Below are 23,957 nucleotides of genomic sequence, written 5' to 3'. Positions count from 1 at the left end.
TCCACGGATTGCAAAATTCAAGAGGAAAAAATGGTAATAATGCCTAGCTTAGTATTTTTGGAAATGTGTTTTCTTTTCTGGTTTCCTAAAAATATCTAATACTAATCAAGCTAAATTAAAATACAGTTGTTTTTGCAGTTGCTGCAATGACCCTGATGTGGGTATAAAATGTTATAGTATTACTTAACTGCATCAGTTAGTCCTAAGTCTTTGCAAACTTTTGTTGTACCTGCATTGCTATTCTCTAACATTTTGTTTCAGAATTCTTTATTATGCACTGCTTAAGGTCAAATATTTTCCTTTCCTCTGTGTTTATAATGAGAGAAGTTGACTTGCAAATGAGTTACTTTGATTTTTTATTTGTTAATAATAACTAGGGGGCCAAGCCCCCTGTTCGCTTCGCTTGCCCACCTCCTCCCCTGCGCTACAAGCCAGCCACTTTGCGTCTTTGCCGCTCACATTGTGGGGAGGGTTGGCAGGGCAGGGTACGCTATGGAGATGTGGACGGATCAGCTGCTGGATGCTGCGTGTTCTGCTTGTCGCGGAGCTCGTCGATCATGTAAAAGTCTGTACAGCAGCTGTCCTTTTGTCTCACTACTTTGTCTCGTGGGACGTCAAAGTGTCTTCCAAGAAGATCATGACTCGACCCAAGGTTTTTTTTTATTATAATAGAGAGATAATAATATATATTATTTATATAGCACCTTTCCCATGATGACAACCTTTTTTTGTAAACTGCAGCAGTGGGAGAGCTTGCATATATAGTATATAAGTAATTTTAAATAGACCAGTAATTCGTTCTGATGACTTTTAATGAAATGCTTTGCCCCCTCAATCATATTTGTTTCCTATAGATACCATTGAATATACTTTAGCTTCTGTTCTTTACTGAAGTCAACTACAAGTTGAAATGGTGGTGAGGCCTCCAAAATATACTATAGCAACAAAGCTGGCCAGGGGCTTCATCCATTCCAGCTTACACAGAACTATGACCAGTAGGCTTTGGAGTAACAAGTCCCAAACATGGGGCAATGGCAAAATAACATGAAATGTTTCAAACTATGGCAATTTTGCCATACAAGAGGGTGGATAACAATCAACCCTCAGCTTATGTAGAAAAGAGCAAACAAAGAATTTTTGTAACTAAAGGAATTATTTGACAAAAATAGAAAAGAATGCAAAATGCTAATCAAAGCAAAAGGGGAAAGAAGGAGTTGCCTAAAATGTAATCCTACCAAAAAACAAGTCCCAAAAACACTATTCCAAAATCATAATCCTTAAACAGAAGCAAGAAACTCAGAGAAACCAGAAAAATACAAATAAAATAGCAGTGCTCACAATAATTCAAAACAAAAGCAATGATTCCCTCAATTGAGCTAATTTAGCTCTGGCCTATTATAACCACAGAGAAGGCTCAGAAGGAGTGATGGCAAGGTGGCCTAACAACAAAACACAAAGACGGAGGTGTGTTAAACAAAAAATATACAATTATGAACATAGCAGAAAATGTAACAAATATAAAAAATGTAATTTAAAAATCATAATAAAGCATAACACTTTCTATTAAAATGTTGATTTGTGTAGAAAATTAAATATAATTCTATGTACTGTAGGAATTATTTTAATAAAATCTTCATCAACTAGTGTTAATAGGTTAAATCTCCAAACTGTGCATTATCAGAGAAGCATAATGATTAAAGTTTTAGAATAAGAGGTACATGGTCAGACATTAAAAAGACCTCTTAGTTTTTAAGATTAACTCAAAGTGCTGCTGCAAGAATTATTACAAGAACCAGAGAGTACGAACACATAACTCCAGTTCTCAAGTCCTTACACTGGCTCCCAGTTAAGTTTAGGGCAGATTTCAAAATCCTTCTTGTAACATATAAAGCTTGAAATATCCAATGCCCTACTTACCTATATAAACTTATTACTTACAAATCAGAGTGCAAATTTAGATCTCAAGGTGCCAGCCTATTAAGATATCCAAGGATTAATAAAATAACAGTGGGACTTTGAGGTTTTAGTTACTGGGCCCCAAAGCTGTGCAGTGACCTACCTGCTAACATAAGAGATGCCCCTTCAGTCAGTTTTAAATCCAGACTGAAGACTCACTACTTTATTCCAGGATTCCCTGACTGGAACTGTTCATTAGCTGTACATACTGCATCTCTGTTTGTTAGTCAACTGTACAAAAATATAAGTAATACAATAATTAAAAGCTGTCATTAACTATTCTGTTTCTCTTCTCAGTATCTTGATGTGGCACTTGGTGCCACTGCTCCACTGCCAAGCTGTTCTCCAGGCCACGGAAAAGTCATCCCAGATACTAGAAGCATTTTACTCATTGGATGGAAAGATTCTTTCATCAGATTTGATGGCCCAGCACATACTCCACTACAGAATGCCCAGGAGACAGGATAGGCAACTAGTTGGCCAAGGTCTCCAGGACTGTGAATATGTCTGACTTTGTCTTTGATTTTCTCTCTTACAATTGACCGCGGTATGGCATGGTTTATTGTCTAGAGAAACACGGCTGAGTTGAGTTATTGTTTTTCACTCCTCCATTGTCATCTGGCCATTGTTCAACAATTCATTAATGGATACATATTGTTAGCTTCTGTTTATGTTAATTGGTTCCTACTTTGCTTTGTGTGTTTTAAACACACCTTTGTCTTTATGTGAACTAATTCTGTATTCTGCAATTTGTAGAATCTATACTTGCACTTTTACCTGAAAACTTGTCACAGTGCTCAGTGCCTAAATTTTGCGAAAAGCACTATACAAAAATAAACTGAACTGAAAACTGAAGATGTGAGAAGGCAATAGGTTTTCTTAATTAGAAGCAGTTAGTGTGTAAGTAACACTGATGCAAGGGCAGGAAAAATAAGAATATTGTCTTAGAAATAGGCAGAGAATCTTCTTGCATCTCGTAGGTTGCGATCCTTGACAAAATGTGAAATTATCAAGGCAGTTTTAAGCATTGTATCTGGTGTTGTGGATAATCCATTAAAGTAGGGTATATTATACAATATTCTGGTATTGTAAGCTTATGAAAGCTCTTTATTGGAACTATAAACATGAATTTTCTTATTATTCAAATTTTTTTCATATATAGCATATTTGCAGGAATAAATGTACTTTAACTTCACCTCTGCCATAATATACTGCCATTCAAGGTTGATTATTATCTCAGTAGCTACCAAAGAGACTGCTTTTTGAATCAACATTCCCACTCCCCTTGTCTTGTTATAAATATTTAAAATGAAACGTTTGGCCCATGTAACCTCTTTTCAACCTAGAACAAGTCTTAATATTTAAATAAGTCTGCAAAAAATATATGACCACAAAAAACTTTAATGTAATGTATGCACTTTTTCTTTCTGAGCTTATGACTGGTAACTTTAAATATTCCAACTTAAGAAATGCAATGAATTATAAATATGACATCTTTTCTACATTTTAGGATTAAAATAAAATATATCTTTACATTTGTTTTACATTTTGTCAAAAACATGATTTTTTTTTTTTTTTTATCTTTTTGGAATTTTTGCAGTATTTCAGATGTGAAGCTCTTCATGCAGTAGTGCAATAAGTAATGTCTCAGAATGACAACCGACATTTACTTTATATCAGCCTGAAGCCACTGCTAAAATATTGTTATATGCAGATGTGTTGTAAGTGGGCACCACAGAAAAGCCCTGAGAAGTGCAGATCTAATTGTTTTAGAAAAGGATCTCTTCTATTTGGCATAACAGAGCACATTGTCTTTCTCCCAAAAAGTGTCAAATTTGACAATGATAGCCATTGGTGGACATTTCCAAGGTAAGTGATCCACTCCATTTTTGTCTTCTCTTTGTTCATTTCACCCAGCGGCCAGCTATGTTATTTTCCAGTTTCAATGGCTGTTTAAGAGGTTGTCATTTTGTAGGCATGCTCTACTCCATGCTGCAGAAACCCTCAGCAGGAGTTCTAGAATGTAGCATATTTCAAAAAGAGTTGAAGAATAATCAGTTTAAAGTACAGGTGCCAGCCATGAGAGTTGTCTCAACTGTGCATGCCTTGCCGCGGTTGAGAGAAAAACCACAAGTGCCACATTCTGCAGAATTTAACCCTCACACAGATTACCTGACATTATTTTACTCATATTTTACCAGCATAATTCTATAATTCATTGTTTCACAGTATCTATGAGAAGTCAAAAGTCTAAATCTTTTATTTAAAATTGGGAATAGGCTCCTTTTTTGTAATGCAGTGTTAACCTTCATCTTATCCATGGGCAAAATGTTTTGAAAATTCTTCTCTATCTTAAAATCTTAAAAGTTCCCTCCATCTTTCCACATACAATGTTGTAATCCAGTATTTTAATTATCCCTGCTGCACCTTCTGTAGGTACTCCTTGTTAACTTTCTGCAGCATTTACTTTTAGGATTTGTATAATTTGATGACCACTCCTGGATAAACTAAGTGATGGTGAATTGTGTCCATTTATGTATTCTCTGCTTGACTATAACCTGGGGAATCTGTAACCGTTTCCAACATCAGGATCATTGACAGTCCTTTTTAGATGTTCTCAGAAATCTGCCTTCATTGACACTTTATATCTCCTCCACGAAGAAAGAACCCACAACTGTCTCTGAAATAACTTAAAACTGACAAATGTAATTGGCAACAATCATTATTGATTCTATATTTAACAAAAATCAGACTTTGGTTTAGAGTTTTGATTCAACAGATTATTTCAAACAACACAAATGAAAATGGTATGGACAAAAATGATGAGATCATTAACCTAATATTTTGTTGCATAACTCTTAGAAGCAATCACACCAAACAAGAGATTCCTGTTGCTCTCAATGAGTCTTCGGAACCTGTCAACAGGTAGTTTGGCCAACTGTCTCTGAGCAAACAGATCCTGCTGTATCAAGTTTGAAGGGTGCCTTCACCAGACTGCATGTTTCAGTTCTTTCCATAGATGTTCTATAGGATTCAAATCAGAGCTAATAGTAGGCTGCTGCTGGATAGTTTAACGTTTTGTTCTTTGCCATTCTTGAGTGCTTTTAGCTGTGTGTTTTGGGGCATTATCCTGTTAGAGGATCCAAAACCTGTGACTGAGAGAGAGCTTTCTGACACTGAGCATTATGTTTCATTCCAGAATGTCACGATAGCCTTAAGATTTCATTGTTCCGTGCACAGACTCAAGGCAGCAACAGTAGGTTTTCTGGTATTTTCTTTGTAAGCTTCATTTTTTGTGTCTGTCCACATTGAGCTGATGTGACTTGCCAAGAAGCTCCAGTTTTGCCTCAGCTATCCAAAGGGCATTGTCCCAGAAGCATTGTGGTTTGTCAATATGAATTTCAGAAATTTCCAGTCTGGCATTTTGTTTTTCTTTCAACAGTTGAGTCCTCCTGGATCTTCTTCCATTGAGCCCACTATTACTCAAAAAGCAATGGATGATGCAATCAGACACTGATGGACCTTGACTTTGGAGTTCAGCTTTATTTGGAAGTTGTCCTCGCCTTTTTATCTAGCATTCTCACTATCCTTCTAGCCATTCTTGGGTTGATTTTCCTCTTGTGCCTGTGTCCAAGAAGGCTGACTACAGTACCTTAAAGTTCTTATAAATATTTGCAACTGTTACAGGAACATCAAGCTGCTTGGAGATGGTCTTATAGCTACCCTTGGCCATCAACATGCTTGTCCATTATTTTCTTTCTGATCTCTTCAGACAACTCTTTCCTTTTCTTACACTGGTTTGTGTTCAGTGAGGGAAACACAATGATACCAAACAGCAAAGTGACTACTTTTCTCCATTTAAATAGGCCGAATAATTGATTGCAAGATTGAAGGCATGTGTAATACTAATTAAAGAAATCAGCTAGTTGAAAAAATTACTCTAATCCAATTTATGATCTTTTCTAGGGGTATTAACAAATGTGTCCAGGCCATTTTAGAATATCTTTGTAGAATAAGCAAAACTTTATCTCTTTTTACACTTGTTTTGCTTTACTCGATGACATGTGCAGGTATACATGAGACAATTGCTTTTCAGTTAATCACTTTTCAGGATTCGTATAGCACTTTTTCAATTAGCTGTAAAGGTACCAACAAAATTGTCCACGTCTACAGATAAGGAAAAATGTGTTTATTTTTAATGTATTACTTTGTACATCTTGAATTTGATTGAATCTTTCTAACATGTTCTATACATATAACCTTCTTTCACAAAGAAAGGAGAAAAAAAAACATGTTAACTTTCATTTTATTAAAAAATCTTTGTGAGGGCCAATGTTAGAGGTTCTGTATATTATGAACAGTGTGATATATGCTAGTGCTGAAAGAAAGCCAATTGGGTGAGACAGGCGATTAACAAGGCAAGCCAGGTCGAAAGCCCTCAACACAGTGGGCCCTGGGGAGCTCATGATGTCTGCTAAACGGCAGGCAGGAGCCCGGCAGCTAGCTGACCTTTGTTTCTATCTTGCTTCAGCAAAACTGAAATTCCTTAAGCATACAAACAACACTCATACATCTACCTTTAAGCAGCATAGGAAGGACAATTCTGGGACCTTGCCCACATGAATTTAAAGTGCAATTCTTAAATAATGTTCCCTGACTACTACTCCTGTAGGATGCAAAAAACATAGTGGAATAGATCTGGTACAAAAGTTTTAACTGCTTACATTGCTCTATAAGGCTGGACTCTTCAGCCAGTGTCTAGCAGCACAGATGAAACTGAATTTCAAGAAACACTCTGATATTAATAATGTCCACACTCATATCAGTAATTATTTGAAGTGTAAATTTTCCGCTGTCTTTAAAGTTAATCTATGATAGGATCAGGAAACTAGTAATTAGGTAATTTAAGAAACAGCTTGCCTGAAGGAATTGTATTTTTTTTCCTAATAAACTCCAAAGTCCTCATTTATTTAAAAGCACACTAGATGCATCCTTGCATATTTGGAATATAAATCACCACTGTCATTGAAGTCATTCACAACCTCCACGTCTCTCTTTAACAACTCGCAAAAGTATCAATTGACTTTACGTCTACCATTTCTTCATGTTTTGGTGTGCTGGCATAAAATGCCTGTCTGTCTGCATTGCTCTAGTGGACCAATTTAATAGAAATTTGGTACATTTATTCTTCAGAGAAATCTGTCAAGGAAGTTGGGTTTTCATTTCAAATTCAGTAAGCTGTGCAAATTTTGAAATTTCATAAACTTCCACTTTGATTTTCAAAGTCATTTTAAAACAGACACACATTTTGAGCAACCTCAATAATTTACTCCTTCTAATTTACCTTGACAGCGGTTATTTTTAACTTGTATATTTTCCACATTTACACCTCCAATAACCAGATCCCCATTACAAGTTATTGAAACTCCATTAGATTCTTTGTCAAGTCCGCTGCTTGCTGTTCAGCTTAAGGGTGAATCACATACACAAGGACATTGGTGGAAATTAAGTGTAAGTGCATTTATCTCTGAAGCCCTGAAGCCACTGTTTATGCAAAGAGTTGTGGGACACTGGAACAAACTTCTGAGACATGTAGTTGAAGCAGAAACCTTGACAACCTTTAAGAAGAATCAGGATGAGATAATGGGACAGTTTAGCTATTAGCTAAACAAACAGGCTTGATGGACTGAATGGTCTCCTCTTGCTTATCAAATTTCTTATGTTCTTATGAGTGAAGGGTGACTCCAAAATAGACTTTAACTCTCTATCATCTACTTAATTTAAAAAATGTATGCTTAAGAAATATAAACAACAATTAGTCATGCATTCTCCATAACCCACCACTAACAATTGTACATCAGTTGATGCAATTTGAGTTGAAAGCTATTTCATTCATCTCAAGCCTATTTGGACTGGTTTTAGCTACATTATAATGCTGTTAAAAACGTGCATTTTATGTACTCTACTCATACATATAGTTACATTTTATTATCTTTGTTATTTTTAAATAGGACTTATTGTTACAAAAATATTTCATAAACAAAAATTTGATAACTGTCTTTGATGAAGTAAATACTATAAACAAAAATTAATTTCCCCAAACTTCATACAGTCATTTTCTAACTCATATATTTTGTTGTCTACATAAAATAATGGAACTAAAACAGAAAGGCAATATTTCATAATTTGTCACTCTTATGAAGGCTAAACAAATCCCTTCCATTACTCTCCAACCTGCTTAACTCCAGTTCAGGGTCACAAGGCAGAAATACTGGTCAAGAACTGACTCTACTTGGGGTGTCAGCCTAATATAAACTCAAAGACTGATCACATTTGCACACCAATAATTTATTTTTTTTGTTTAAACAAAAGTGTTTCATTTTTATGGTTCATTTTAAAAGGAAAATTCACAGGGAAGACAACCACTGCTACAATCAGCTAGGCACTCCCCGAGATTAAAATTCAAGATATTTACAGAAAAGCCAAGCAAAATGACACCTTTTGCTTGAAGAAGGGGCCTGAGTTGCCTCGAAAGCTTGCATATTGTAATCTTTTTAGTTAGCCAATAAAAGGTGTCATTTTGCTTGGCTTTCCTCTACATTCATAATGGCTAACATTGTACAACACCCTAGTACTAAAGATATTTACAGTAAGTCAGGAGGGAACATTCTCTGCCAGTTAGCATATTCTTTCATAAAATGCCACATTCATCACATAAACAGCAGACTTTGCATTCTATCAGTGGAAAGAGTTCAAGATAGCCTGATAATCAGTTACCCCCTTATTCTTTTCTTCAGCTGTGACAGAAATATGGCCCATGATATTTCTGATGGTGCATCGACTATCTTAATTGCTACTGACTTTATTAATGGCATCCATACTGCTGTGTGCATCCAACATTCTCTCTATTCTGTGTGTATCCAACATTCTCTCTATCCCTTTTCTTCACATATTGCATCAAGACGTGCCACAGAAAAAAACACTTTATATCTTGAAATAGTTAATTACGTTTATTCCTTTGCTTCTACCAAATAACATTTATATAACTTTGCAAGCACTTAAACACATGCATCCATTCATCAGCTAATCTTTACTTTGTGGACTTAGAAAACTCCCCCATGGTGAATATATTTGAAATATCACAAAAAAGAAAAATTCAGTCATACATTTCAAGTTATCAGTGAATAAACATTTGTTGCTGACATTTAGCAAGTGCTTGAGGGGCCCAGACTGTCTGGATTGGAAATAAGGTATCAAAAAAGTTAGGTGACCCTTACAGCAATGCATGCCTCATTGGATACATAAAACAATCTGATTTATTGAAGTTTTTGGGAGTGAAAATGCTGTAGGCCACATAAGCTCGAGGCAATGACATTTAGAGGGAGGAAAGGAATGTGAGAAAACTTTGTGTCAGAATAGGGAAAATATTATTCTTCTATTTAAATTAGAATTCAGTTATTGTAACAAGATAAAAAGATTTGATTCATGCTTCACTACATATTTTATGTGGCCCTATATGTTTTATGGCTTGTATACATCAACTTAATCAGATACAACTCTGGAAAAGAAGGTCACAGGAATAATAATATTTAGAATTCACAGTTTTATAATCTAACATCATTTGTAAAGTGAAAGACAGCATCAGGACAAATACAGTTCTAAAATGGCAGCACTGTGGCACAGTGGTGAATGTAGTCATTTAAAAGCTCCATGAATGTGACTTTCAATCCCACTTTAGTCATTTCCTGGTGGAGTTTGCGCATTCTCCACAAGCTCAGGTAGACTACAGGTTTTCTAATCCTTCCCACAGGCCAAACACAAACATGTGCGTTCACTTCTTTGGCCCAGTGTGAGCAGGTGTGCCCTGTGATAGACCAATATCCTATTCGGTTTAGTCCTTGTCTATTACTCTCCAATCGTTTATGATTAAAGTAGGCTCCAAAAATGAATCATTATGAAAACTGAATCATGAAGAGAAAGCAAAAAATAAGTTTGTTATTGATGTCACGGTATACTTCATATGCAGGCAAATCAACCACTATAAATGAGTGATCTTTTTCTCTACCTTTGGTGCAAGTGTTCCAGACCACTGTCACCATCTTAACATTAGGATTTAAAGCTTTCAATCACAGAATTTTATTATTTCCACACTCCATCTCTGACCTTATACCTGCAGTTTTACCTTTACAGATACAAAACTTGATCACATAAAAGGTCCATTGGTTCATGATTTTGCACCAGAGTTGTAATGTCTTCCAGATTTCTGCAGTTCCTCTTCCCCATTGCTTATGGTTGGTATTTTTAAGTTCTTTTTTAAATCCTTCAGTTTATTTTTAATTTAAACATTATGGTACATGTTATAGTCAGATGTTTATAGAATTAATCCAGGTCCTTTCAGCAAGTCCACAAGTTGTACTGACATTATTTCCATTTTGAAGAACCAAAGGGCTGCTCTTTGAGAAGTACAGTAAATATGTTTTTGTGCCTTGCCTGTGGACCTTACCTGTGATTCATGGTATTTGTAAGGCCTACATGACTGATGTAGACCAGTACTTAGAAGTAAGTCTGTTGAAAATACAGAAAATGACTAAATGGGGCTGCCCAGTAAGTCACTTTTTTGTGATTCATGTAGGGCAGGCTGGCATTAACCACTTTACTTTGCACAAGTGTTTCACTTACGAGCCAGCTGCCAGACCCTCTTAACTTCAGCTAAACTGTTAGTTCTCATAGGGCCACATCTAGGTGTCATCTAATAAAGACTTATCAATCACATGCAAATGACATTCAGAGATGCCTCTGTGATGCACCATTTAAACACTTGGTCAATGAACAAAGAGCTACACTCAACCATAAGTCATTTTGATGGACAAAACTTTGCACCAATTCTCAACTGAAACATTGGACTTATATGTACCCACCCAAGAAAACAGCGGGAAAAAGTCAAATTTTCCTTCATAACACATTGCAAACACTATTACAGTGGTGTCTATGCTCTCTGCCTGACGTTAATAAACTGCATGATGTCATCAATTGCAGCATGCATGTTTTAAGTGAAAGCTTTTTTAAGTGGATTTTCAACACTTCATTAACTTTATTCATAAACTGTACACATTTCTTCATGGTTCTGGCATACTGTCTGGAAGGTGAAGCAGAGATCATACAAAATATAAAAATAACTGCGGTATATGTAACAAGTGCTGAAGTTTTGTTCGTTTATTTTTAACCCACATTACATAAGTCTTAAAAGAATATAAGTTTGCAATACCTCTGCAAAAAGGCAACGGGAAGTCCCATGAAGCGGTACCTCCTGAGATAGCAAGGCAAGTTAGCACCGTGTGTCCAACTAGGATATAACCAGGGTTGCAGCTGTACCGCACCTTATCCCCAATATTGAAGGTAGAACCTTGCTGGATGCCATTTTGTAAGCGGCCTGGATTTCCACATGTATGACTTGGCAACACTAAGGAAAGAAAGAAGACAACACAGGAAATAGTTAGACGGGAAAGATAATAATGTGCTTGAAGGATAATAACAGCAACTGAAAAATTAAAGCTAAAGATAACAACATCCATATATTGTATACAAATTAAATGGAAACAGTCTTCCTTTTTTAATAATATTCTGTTACACTGTGAAGACAGGATGTGTTTAAGTGAGGCTTCTGTCATTGTTCAACACACAAAAAAACTGTATGGTTACTGTGAGGCTGTAGCTGCACCAATATGCTACAGTGTCAGCCATCAGTTTCATTGCAGAAACACTGAAAACCAAAACTTACCCCAGAACCATTTGGTGCAAGGTAAGCACACGCCAAAGATGGGATATCAGTCCATTTCATGGTAGAACTCCCACTCATATCCACACTCAGTCATACAGGCTAATTTATAGCAGCCAAATAAATTAACTTATACATATTTGGCGTGTAGGAGGAAACCATCCAATGGAAACCTTAAACTTCTGGAGGAGGAATTGTGATAGCTTAGCTACTGCATATGACAGTCAATCAAGCTGATGGTTGCAAAGCAATCCCATCATCTTTGAGATGCACGAAGCTAAAATATCTGAAAAAAACACAAAAGCACAGGGATACTGAACTACACATAGGCAGAGATAGACAAGTCACTGTGCTGCTATGTCACCACGTAAATATACTTGTAAATTAATATATTAAAAAAAAATAGAAAACATTTGTTTCTAATATTTATTGTAGTCACATTTAGGAAAAGTTACACAGTGGAGTCTGAATTAGTCGTACATATTCAGACTCTTGTCCACACTTTTCATTCAAGTTGTACTTTTCTAAACCAGGACTGATCTTGGGTAGACATTTTTGAATTTGTAGACTTCTGACCTGATAAAGGGGGTGTTCTAGATTGTAACAGGATGATCACTTGAACACAAAACTTTGTTAATCATTTTGTGTGTGTGTGTATATATATATATATACACAGAATATATATATATATATATATATATATATATATATATATATATATATATATATATATATATATATATATATATATATATATATATAGGTTGTCGATAAATGATGCCCAGTATCCTTGACTTTTTCAATTTCCTTGTAATGCATCATTTTCCACAGTTTATGTAATTGGCATGCAGAACAGTCAATAACTGACTCTGTATTTGTTACTTGCTCACTACTATGAACCTCCGAGAATGATTTATTGCATTTGCTCTTTTACTTTGACTATGCTCAAAGTTTCTCAGACTTACAACATAAGCTCCTTCTCCCAGTTGAACTCCTTTTGTAGGCTGATTTTTGTTTTATATCAAAATGCATATCTATCTAGATCGCTTGTAGCATTTGTGATTTTTCATTTATTCATATTCCTTTTTTAATATTTCCTTTGCTCCATGCAGATGCTGTACTTTGCACAGGTGATTGCAGGCAACCTTCTTCACAAAGGATTTCCCAGAATGAAATGAATATTGAAAGGGCAACAGGCAAGGTAAAGGCATTGAGGGACTACTCTAACACAGAAAGGTTAAATGGTTTATAGGCTTAAGGCTGCATTTTGGATGCATATTGTCTGCATGTACATGTGTTTATATTCACTGTTTATCCCTCCACTCAGTATGTGTAGTCTGCTACACAATGGAGAAAGCAATTCATTTTACAAGGCTTTTTTTCTGTTTTGGATTTTTTTTATATCACATAATATGGTTTCCATAGGAGAGCTTTATAGCTGACTACATAAATTATTGATGTCACTATGTACATGAAAAATAAAAATACAAGTTACTTCAGATGTTAATAATACTGTAAGGAGATCCTACATAAATGGAAAGTACAATAAAAAGTCAAAACTTTTTCAATAATCATTGTTAAGAATAATGTTAGTTTATCAAATAACTTCTAAAGCTTTAATTGTTTAAAAGTTTTAAAACCTCTAGGTTTTTAGGTTGAAAGTTTTATGAGTAATGTCGAGTGAAAAGACGGATGTTATTTAAAAACATTTGTCATGCATATTCCAAGGGTCAATTTAGATGGGAGAAGTACCTGATGACTGGAAAGTTGCAAATGTGATTCTAACCCACAAGAAGGAAAACCAAATTTACACTTTTAATTCCAGACCAATAAGTCTTACTTCTACACTTTGAAAAATGATGGAAATTCTAAGCAGAAATGAATTAGAGGGATATCTAAATGTATATAAGGTACTAATTAAACACCAGTATGGGTTTAAGAAAGGAAGATCCTGCAATACCAATTTATCATACTATGAATTGGTAACTGGCATAGTAAACAGAAACAAAGCATCAATATAATTTATTGGGCTTTGAAACATCTCTTCGCACAGTTCCACACCAAAGATTAATTTTTAAACCATCATCTGAGGTAATTTAAGAAAACTGGATTTAAAGTTGACTAACAGTGACAAATAGTACAAAATAAGAGGAAAACACTTAACATGGAGGTTATCTGTACAGTTCCTCAGGGTTCTGCTTTTTGATTATTACATTTTATTATTCATTTTAAATCAGGTAGGGGTTGAATTTTTGTTTTATTAAGCTATATCTGTTTTCTTTTTTTCATTCTTTTAATTAATGACAAAGAATTTGGTGTAGTAAGTAACTTATGAAATTTGTAGATTAAAGTAAAATGGAAGGGGAAACTGGTATCAATGACAATAGACCTGGGCAATCTTCAAAACAGGGCAAACAATTTGAAAATACAGTGTAATGTAGAAAGGTGCCAAGTTCTGCACTTTGGCAAAAGGAACATAAATGCAAGATGTGTAATGCTACCTTGCAAGAAAGCAACATCTGAAAAGGATTTAGGGGTTTATGTTGAAACAATATTCTTATGATGCAAACAATGTGAAGAAGCAATTAAAAACAAATAAAATGCTAGAATATACTGTATTGAGAAAACTGTTGAATATAAACCAAGGGACATTATTTGCAGATCCTGTATAATGTGATAGAGTTCTTGTTACTATTTTGTAAAAAACATATAGCTGAACTTAAAGCTGTGCAGGCTATATGAATTAAATCTCTTCAGCTTTGAGCAGAGAAGGCTGTGTGAAGAAGTCAAGTGTCCAAAATTTTTAGCAGAACTCTTTCAGTTACATAATGAATAACATGCTTGAGAACACCAGTACAAATCAGGGCAGGGGCCTCCAACTCTGGACCTGGAGCGCTACTGTGGTTGCAGGTTTTCATTCTAACACTTTTCTTAATGAGTGACTAGTTTTTACTCCTAATTAAACTATTTTCTCTTCATTTTAATTGACTTTGTTTTTTTTAAGATTCAATTACTGAATTACTTCATTTTTTCTTTAAATGGCACCCAAACAAAAATAAGATATGTACTAAGCCAATGAAATGACCAGCTACTGTAAGTCAGGGCCTCAAACTCTAAGCAATTCCATTCCAACTAGTTACTTAATTAAAAACCAATTCATGTTGTTAAATTAAACCCATTATTTAATTCCAAGGCTCGTTAGTGCTTATTCTGCCCCAAAAGAGATTTCTTTTCCGTTTATTTTTCTTTTTCAAGAACACCATCAAAACCTCAGCCGAACAACATATCTGAGACCTTCACCTTCCTCTATTTCCTGATATTTTGTGATGGACACAGGTTAGCTGGTCATATGTTGTCTTGTTTTGTATCTCATTGTTTGGCTGCTAACTAAGGCAAAAATAATTAATTAATGGGTCTGAGTTTTAAACAGAAACATATTAAAGTAAAGGAAAAAGAGTTAATTAGCAACAAAAACTGTTCACTAATTAACAAAAGGTATAGAATGAAAACCTTCAGCCACAGTAGCGCTCTAGGACCAGAGTTGGAGACCCCTGAATTAAGGGATAGTACGCTTATGTGCATCTAAGTACATTTAAGACAGAAACCAAGAAGCACTACTTTATACAAAGGCATGTACTGTCACGAACAGCAGTCAAAACCATAACAAAAAGGGTTTGAGGACTCCAAAAATTTTGACATATGCCAGGTCAGTGCTACTTATTACTTTAAATTTGTGTATGATGTGCATTATTGTTATATTTTATTTTCTGGCTGGAGTCTGCCCCAGTCAGCATAGGGTGCAAGGCAGGAACAAACCCTAGACAGGGTGCCAGTCCACCGCAGGGTGAGCACACCAAACACACACTAGATAGATAGATAGATAGATAGATAGATAGATAGATAGATAGATAGATAGATAGATAGATAGATAGATAGATAGATAGATAGATAGATAGATAGATAGATAGATAGATAGATAGATAACTAGGAAAAATTTAGTGTCACCCATTCACCTAACTTGTCTTTGGATAGTAGGCAGAAACTGGAGAAGCTGGAGATAACACACATAGACACAAGGAGAACATGCAAACCCCACCTGGGGAGGAAACAAGACATGAATCCTGGTGTCCTCACTGCTAGACAGCAGGGCTACCACTTCACCACAGCCCCATGTGTAATTGTTTTTGTTAATTTTGAGTCATTTTTTTCATGGTTTTATGTTATTTCTATTACTTTCACATACTATTTGTTATGTGCATTTTGTCCCATTCTGTGTCTCTATTCTCTGTGTTTTATGGGTGGAACCCTAGGTGGTGGGGCCACCATTGACATCACTGGTTATATTTTGTTAGATGTGAGACCATTCCTGTCATATTTTTCCATTTTTATTTATTTTATCATTTATAAAAATTTTTGGTCTCCTTTGTGTGCATAAGAAAGAAATATACAGCCATTTTCCTCCTTGTTTAGCTTTTATGATATTTTTAGAACATTTCCATAAATTTTAAACCTTTAAGGCAGCTTTTTATTTTTAGGCCTTCTAGATTGGAAACTAGCAGCATTTGGAGTAAGCTAGATTTGGGTAAGACTCTTCTAGGCAGGCTGGTAAAGGACATGGCCGCCGTCCGTGGAGCATTTTGGAGGCCACACACTCATTTTGATGATTTTAGCCTCAACAGTCCAGATCTTGACTTGCCTGTCCAAAATAGCCTCACCTGAAACCAGCCAGAAACTGGCTGTTAAGCTCATAATGCCTTGAATCAAGGTTATTATAGTTAACGAAAACTAAAATCAAAACTGAAACTATTATTAAAAAAACATTTTTGTAAACTGAAATAAAATAATTAACAAAACTGAAATGAAAAACTAAAACTAAACGAAACTATTAAAGTAGCGGGAAAGACTAACTGAAATAAAATAACAATTTACTAAAATATTTTTAGTTTTCGTTTTTGAATGAATATTCTTACCGTTAGTCTTTAAACCTGTTTTAACTCTAAAACAGAGGCATCCACCACAAGCCACCAGCACATATTCATCCAGTGAACGGCGGCTGTTCACACAGCATTTCCGGTGACAGAGCGAGCTGAGTGCGGGTGCGTAAAGCATGAGAAACAGAAAGCGATTTGTGTACCGCCTTTCTTTGTGCTTGTTGTATATCAAGATGTAATTCAAATGGCTGAAATCAGAAAGTGCTGGTCAACAAAATGTTTATCATTTGGATAGAAAAATCACGAGTGAGTAACGTTTCAGTTTATTTCTCAGGTGTCTGCTTTTTGTTGACAGCAATTCACCTGCCACTTCGCACAGGAGAAATAATTTTTACTTTCTCATATATAGTATAGAGAAGGTATAGTAATCATGAAAAAATTCAACCTCGATATTTTGATGAATCTTAACGTTATAGACTAACCAGTGTCCAACAATACCGTTTCTTGGATTGTGTGTGCGTGTGTCTGTGTGTATACACGATAACTCAAAAACACAACTAGATAGATGGATGAAGTTCGGCATGTAGTTGTTACACTATAATTGCAGATCTGTATTAACTTTTGGGCCAAATCCATCACCCGGAAGTGGTACTTTACCTGAACACATACTCAATGTTTTTTATTTTTTTATTTATGCTGCAGAGTCCGATTTATTCAACTTTACTTTTATAATAATTGTTCAATATATTATTAATTTGATTTGTTGTTGATGGTTCCTTAATGTACATAATATAAAAATATAATCATTGTCTTTCGGGTTACTCTTCAAATATCCATCCCCATATCTGAGTATACAAGAAAGTTGAGGGGAGTCCACTCCCGGTTTTTGAAAATAAAATGCCACGAATCGAGATACTGACTAGGTCATCATACAAGATCAGCATATTGTTACTGACCAATCACTTTTGCTTTAAAAACATCGTTTAACAATGAAGCGGTGCAAACAAAGGTAGAGCCTGACAAGTGATGAAAAACTATTAATGGGTTTTTGTATTTATTCCATATTTATTAATTTATAATTTTTAGTTCATATTCACAACTCAAAATTCCTGATATTGTGAAAGTAATTCATTAGCAGAATTATATTTTAAAATATTTGTCTTTTCTCAATGTTTTTCTCTCTCTTAAAATAGATAGTTGAAATATCATATTCTTTTTGTTTTTAACATCAGCCATATCATACATATTGCATACCAGGGATTTTACCTGCCTTGCATCCAGACCTGCCGCGGTAGGCTCCAGGTTTTCTGAAATCCTACTCTGGATAAACAGATTAAGATAATGTATATGTTGTTCTTAATCTCAGGCGCTGTCTCTGTTGTTTTGTGCCTGTCCATACTCTTATTACCTACTCTTGCCCTGCTCATTGTGGGTTTACTGTTCTTATGGTGGGCCATTCAAGACTCACCACCCCTAACCTTGACACTGCATGCTTGTTGTTCTTTGTTTCCCTCAATACAGCTAAGTGGGGTCTGCACACTGATGCAAGTCTAACAGCCCTGTTCTTCCTAAGCCCCTGTGATTTTCAAGAAAAAAAAAATTAAAAATTATAAAATTGTGTAAAATCCTTCATATTCAGTGTCTAGTTTTTGATCATGCTTGTTTTTATCAGACAAAAACAAAACCAGATAGTAAACCAGGCAATATAGTAAGCTTCCACTAACATTAAACTCATATCCAAATCTGTTAAGTGTACAGTTCTGTCTGATTGTGACACAAAACCAGGTGCTCCATGCTATAATTACTAAAACTAAAACTGAAACTAATATACAGTATATAAAAATAAAATAGAAATGTCTTTGTGAAATAAAAACTAAACTAAAACTAAAAATACATGATGAAGGAAAACTAAAACTAAACTGAATTTCCAAGTAAGGTCAGAAAAAATATAGAAATAAAAACTAATATAAAAAGGCAAAACTATAATAACCTTGCCTTGAATGTTCGAAAATATCCATAGATGCCACTTAAGTGTGAAAAAATGTGAAAAACTCTGACATGTTAAGACAAATTGAAACAAAGTATATGTATAAATCAAGTATTTTTTGAAAAAGTGAAAAACAAGATACAGAAAAGAGTAAAAATGATGTGCCTAAAAGTCCCAAAAACACAATACGATAACAAAATCCAGAAAGAGAGCAGATGCAATCAGAAGAAACAGTAAATTTGAATGAAAAGCAATAATTATACAAGAGACTCCTAACACACTTAATGCATCACTCCCTGAGATCTTCTCCTCTGGGTCTTACAATAGTGAGGGGGTCTTAGATGTGATGATATCAGTGTGGCCCCTGTATTTTGAGGAGCCAGCCACAGAGGACAAGAGACATTAAGAGTAAAATATATTACACGTAGATAATAAATAAAACTAAAACATAACAGTATTAATACAAAATCATATAAACACATGGCAATTTCTATAAAATAGATAAAAAAACAAAGAGCATTAAACTAAGCCAACAGAGTCATATAGTTTAACAACTTTTAAAAAGTATTTGAATTAAACATTGGGACAATTTTAATCAACTAACCAAGTTTGAAGGACTGAATGGTTTACCTTCTTCTCATTTGTCATACATTGTATATTCTTATTTTTTTGATTATTTTATCAACCTTTTCAAGCCCACTCAAGGGTCATAGAGCACCAGAGAGTACTCTGGGAAGAATCAGGCATATATTAGGACCCAGGGCTGAGAAGGGTGCCAGTCTGTCACAGAACTATCACTGAAAGTATATTTCTTAATAATATGAATGACTGTCCAGATAGTTGTCAGGGCTTGAATGGGAATTTTAGTGGCAAGTGACAGTTAAAGTAACACACTTACAGCAAATGCAAGCACACACAGAACACTTAGGGGGCAAATCCTTAGGACGTCCTGCAAAGGTTTTTTTGGGCACCTGACACAGAGGAGTCAGAGGGGATTGACAGGTACTGAGAATTTCAAGTGTTACCTGACTGCAGATAATATTCCTGTGATGGTCAAAATGAAAACACAGTGGAGCATAAATCATCTCAATTTCAATGAAAAGATTTTGTTACTAGCTCCACTGGTGCAGAATGATGAAGTAACAATACAGAACATGTATAGAGACACACTGAACAAAAATTACTATGCCTATAAACAATGGCAACAAACATCAATAAACATGCAACATTATGAAATTAAAAATACAAATGTAATCAAAGCTCCCTTGCTTATTGAGATTTCTTCAGGAAGATCTGATGAAATGGAGGTACTGAGAAACCATAAGGAAGTGAGTCAGCAGGATTTTGGTGGTGGCATCAACACAAGTCATCCTACCAGCTACATGGCCTGACTCATCTGGCAGAAGGATTGCTATTTTTATTTCAGAATTTGCAAATTACTGCATGTGCTTACCCAAAACATTTGTCTTTCAACTCAATAAAAACACAATTTTTGAAATTTAGAATTCTAATGTGCTCATGTTATTCTGGTTTGCAAGGCCGCTCTGTTTCATTGGAATCTTCAGCAGGAAGACCATACAACAGATGACCTTTGAAATTGTTTCAAGCTTGGGCATTATAAGAAGGAGCAAACAACAGAAATTAAAATAAAAAACAATATTCAAAAATCTACCATAAAGATCATAAGCAGTTCAGTTTGACAAATAACAGGTGACAATTCAGAACACTAAGCTTGTTTGCTCAAATATTTGCTAAATTATCCCGAAATCTCATCTAGATACTTTGTAAAAGTTGTCCAACTCAATAATTTAACAAATGGGGTTCTGTGTGAAGAGGTGCTTCCTGGCTTTAAAGTTAAATGCACATAGCATTAATTAGTAGAGTGGCTGTAAAACATGAAATATAAAGTAAAATGATTTCTCCATTTTGAGAAAGCCAGTAGAACATGCAGGCATTGCTGAAATTGACCTTGCACACAAAGCAGCGCAAAGCTTATGGCTTTCCAGTTATTGACCATGTACTGTATATGAGGAAGACAGGTGGGATGTATGTACTGGGAACCATGCAGACATGGTTGGATCTGCATTGATTCCACTAAAGCAATGCAATGTGCTCGAAACATAGCTGGAGCCACATTGACCTTGTACTGAAGACCAAACCAAAACTGTGTGTTTTTCCTATTGCTGCATTTTGATTACCTTTGCTCCTTCTGCAGATCATTTTTAGAACTGCAGAAGTTACCATAATTGTGTTTTTGATCTTTAGCAGTTTCGTTCAGATGACATAATCAAGAGGTAGCAAGTACGAGAAAGTTGGACAGGTCTGCATGTCTTGTGTTACATTCAAACCCCTACTTCAAACATCTATGACAACATTACCAGTAAGCAGGCATGATTTTTTTTTTGTTTTTCTTCCAAGTTTTATTTTACATACATGGTTATGTTCCAGGATATTTACTGATCTAGTCAGGGATTAGTTCTTAGATGTTTTAAGAAAGCAGGATTTATCCATTGAAACAATTTATTTGCATCTGCTGTTTTCAGGGACCTAAGTCACTAATCATTTTTTCTTGTTTCATCTGTTTATCATCACCCTTTTGCTTAGTATGGTGTGTTTAGTTTTCTATGTAGCATGTTTATGCATCGTGTTTCTCAGTCCTACATTAAAATCACAGTTTACACTAAACTTTTACAGTGTGGTGATTGAAGAATAACCTTCGATCTTGGCCAGATTACATTGAAGAAAAAGTATTAAAAAGAGAGCTTTTCATGTACTTATATATTGTCACGTAATTTTCTAACCTGTTTTATCCAGACCTGGGTCGCAGGGGATGCTGGAGCCTATCCCGGCTAGTAGGGAGTACAAGGCAGGAACAAACTCTGAACAGGGTGCCAGTCGATCACAACGGCAAACACACACACACTAGACACACACCAGGGCCAATTCAGCGTAGACAGTTCACCCAGCCTGAACGTCCCTGGACAGTGGGAGGAAACCAGAGCACCAGAGGAAACCCACACACCAATAGATTGAAACAACCAATAAGTTTTTCTCCTTGCTGTTTTTATCTGTTCTTTCAATTTTCTGATCTACTTATCCAGATTAAGGTTCAGAGGATTGCCAGAAACAATGAGCACAAGCATAGAACCAACCGAGGATGGATACAACACAGGACACACTCACTTGCACACCAACACTTACTCACACTGCTTTCCCTCTTATATCACAAAGAGTTTTAGGTTAATTGAGAAGTCTAAATGTTAGTGTTATTGCTTATTTCTTATTTTAAATCCTTATTTTAAATGCATTTAGCATTAAATGAACAAGCTTTTTTGCTTTTTAGTGTATTTACACAAATGTTTTATAACCACCCCTTAAAAATATTTGTACTACACCAGGCTTGGTCACACTGTATCTTTTTCAAATTACATTTTCAAGTTTTAGTTTTTGCTGCTTCACTCTGCCAAAAGAACATGAATCTAATTACATTATAGTCACTGATCCCCAGCAGTTCAATGACCTCTATAGTCTGAATTTGTTTCTGATTATTACAGAATATGAAGTCCAGACAGGTTTCTACTTTATTGGTCATATGAAATCTAGACACTAGTTACATTAACAAAATTTTCAGACCCAAATACATTGCATTGCTCTTCTAAATTTCTTTGTAAAGGCGATTCAAATTCTGTGGAGAAGCTAGCCTTTTTGCTGTTACATTTAATAATAAATGCACTGCTTCTATTGTTTTCAAGTGTAGCTTTGCTCACCCCATGTTGTTTGAAAAAATGGTTTAAAAAAAAAAAAAAGTCTTTAACATAGTTAAAGAATTTTGACATTTTTTTTAGGTAGTCTGGTTTCTTCCCACATCCCCAGATGGTCATGTTACATTAACTACAGCATAAACTAAACTGTGTGTCCCATTCAAAAATGGTTTGTGACTTTCGGATTAGTCCTGGCTCCATGCAATCAACAATGGATACAATTAAAATTAATGGATGGATTAATATAATTGTACTATATTTCATTATGAAAAATAATCTATGTTTAAGGTAAAAAAATGCATGAATATAAAGCCACAAAAAGTTCATTATAAAGTGGGAAATTTACCAATAATAATTTATCTTGTTCACTGAATTGAAAAGATGCAGGACATGAAAAAATATACTTCAGGTTAGGATAAAAATCAAAATAATCCAGTGTCATATGGAGCTTGAAATTGTGTAGCACTGAGCTATTACAACCCTTTGTGATAATCACTTATTGATCATAACTGGTCAAAATGACCAAGCTCATCAACAGAAACACTCTTGTATGAACACTGAAGGTAAGTATCGATTTAATGAATTCATTCCATCACACCACCATGCAGAAAACACATCCTGATTGTCCTCAAATCTCCTTTGGTGTCACCCATACAAACTAAATGGTATCAGAGAATGCCTAAATCATTTTCCATTTTCATGTTTCCAGGTTTTCCATCCTATTTAATTTGGCCGTTAAAGTCTAATCAGTTCCTCATGTCAAGCTATATTAACATTACATTGAGATACAGTTAATAAGGTGTCAGCCATGCTGGAAGGTAAGTTTGTATCTGCTGTCTTATATAGCTAGATTTATGTTATAGAAAGGCAATGCTGTAATGAGATCCATAGTGCAACTCAATAAACAAACAGGTGGGTGACCTGGTAGCTTCTGTTAACACAGATAGTGCTCACTTTCCAAAAATTATCTTTAAACAATACTGAGGCTGGATCCAGAACTGAAGTGGCAGCTTGGGGGAAACCTCCTGTAAATGTGGTGTAATACATAAAGCAATTCAGCCTGCATTCCACAATTATCTTTTACGCTCCTGTCTTTCTTGGTAAAATACTGCATATCTCCATCTAGAGGTTTGGCTATTATAATGCCTTCATAAAGCAAGTCTTCTAACTTAACTTTCTACCTACCACCTGTTATCTAAAACTGATTTTAAAAAAGATCTATAAAATGCTTTGACCTTTTTCAAGCTTAACTTTCAAAAAGGAATGGGCACGATGAGCCATGGAAAAAAAAAAAACAGTTTCAGGTTTTTTAAGCAGTCATAACTCTTAATTGATGGCCATGTAAGCTTTCCTGGGTTGCTACAGTATTTCTGCGTTTAGAAGACCTTGCAATGTTTATAAATTACAAGTGTAGTTAATTCCAAGGATGCTTAGACGGCTTTTATATTTAACACAGGTTCATTATTTCTTTCTTTCTTTTTGTATTTAAGACATGTCCCTTATTTCTTTCTAACCTACATTATACTGTATAAAAAGGCACAAGTGTG

General features: G+C 35.1%; 1 protein-coding gene across 1 annotated transcript in view; it reads right to left on the bottom strand.

Annotated features, from left to right (window-relative positions):
• The window catches only part of csmd2 (CUB and Sushi multiple domains 2), a 967,861-nt gene that overhangs the window by 550,533 nt on the left and 393,371 nt on the right, over nt 1-23,957 (bottom strand). Inside the window, exon 6 of the mRNA XM_039739491.1 lies at nt 11,222-11,386. Within this exon, the coding sequence (XP_039595425.1) occupies nt 11,222-11,386 (165 nt within the window). The remainder of the gene's footprint in view (nt 1-11,221; nt 11,387-23,957) is intronic.

This window comes from Polypterus senegalus, chromosome 17 (genome assembly GCF_016835505.1).
Source record: "Polypterus senegalus isolate Bchr_013 chromosome 17, ASM1683550v1, whole genome shotgun sequence".
In the NCBI taxonomy this organism is placed as follows: domain Eukaryota; kingdom Metazoa; phylum Chordata; class Cladistia; order Polypteriformes; family Polypteridae; genus Polypterus; species Polypterus senegalus.
Note: the sequence above shows the minus strand (reverse complement) of the source record. Positions and strands in the feature narration are given on the sequence as shown.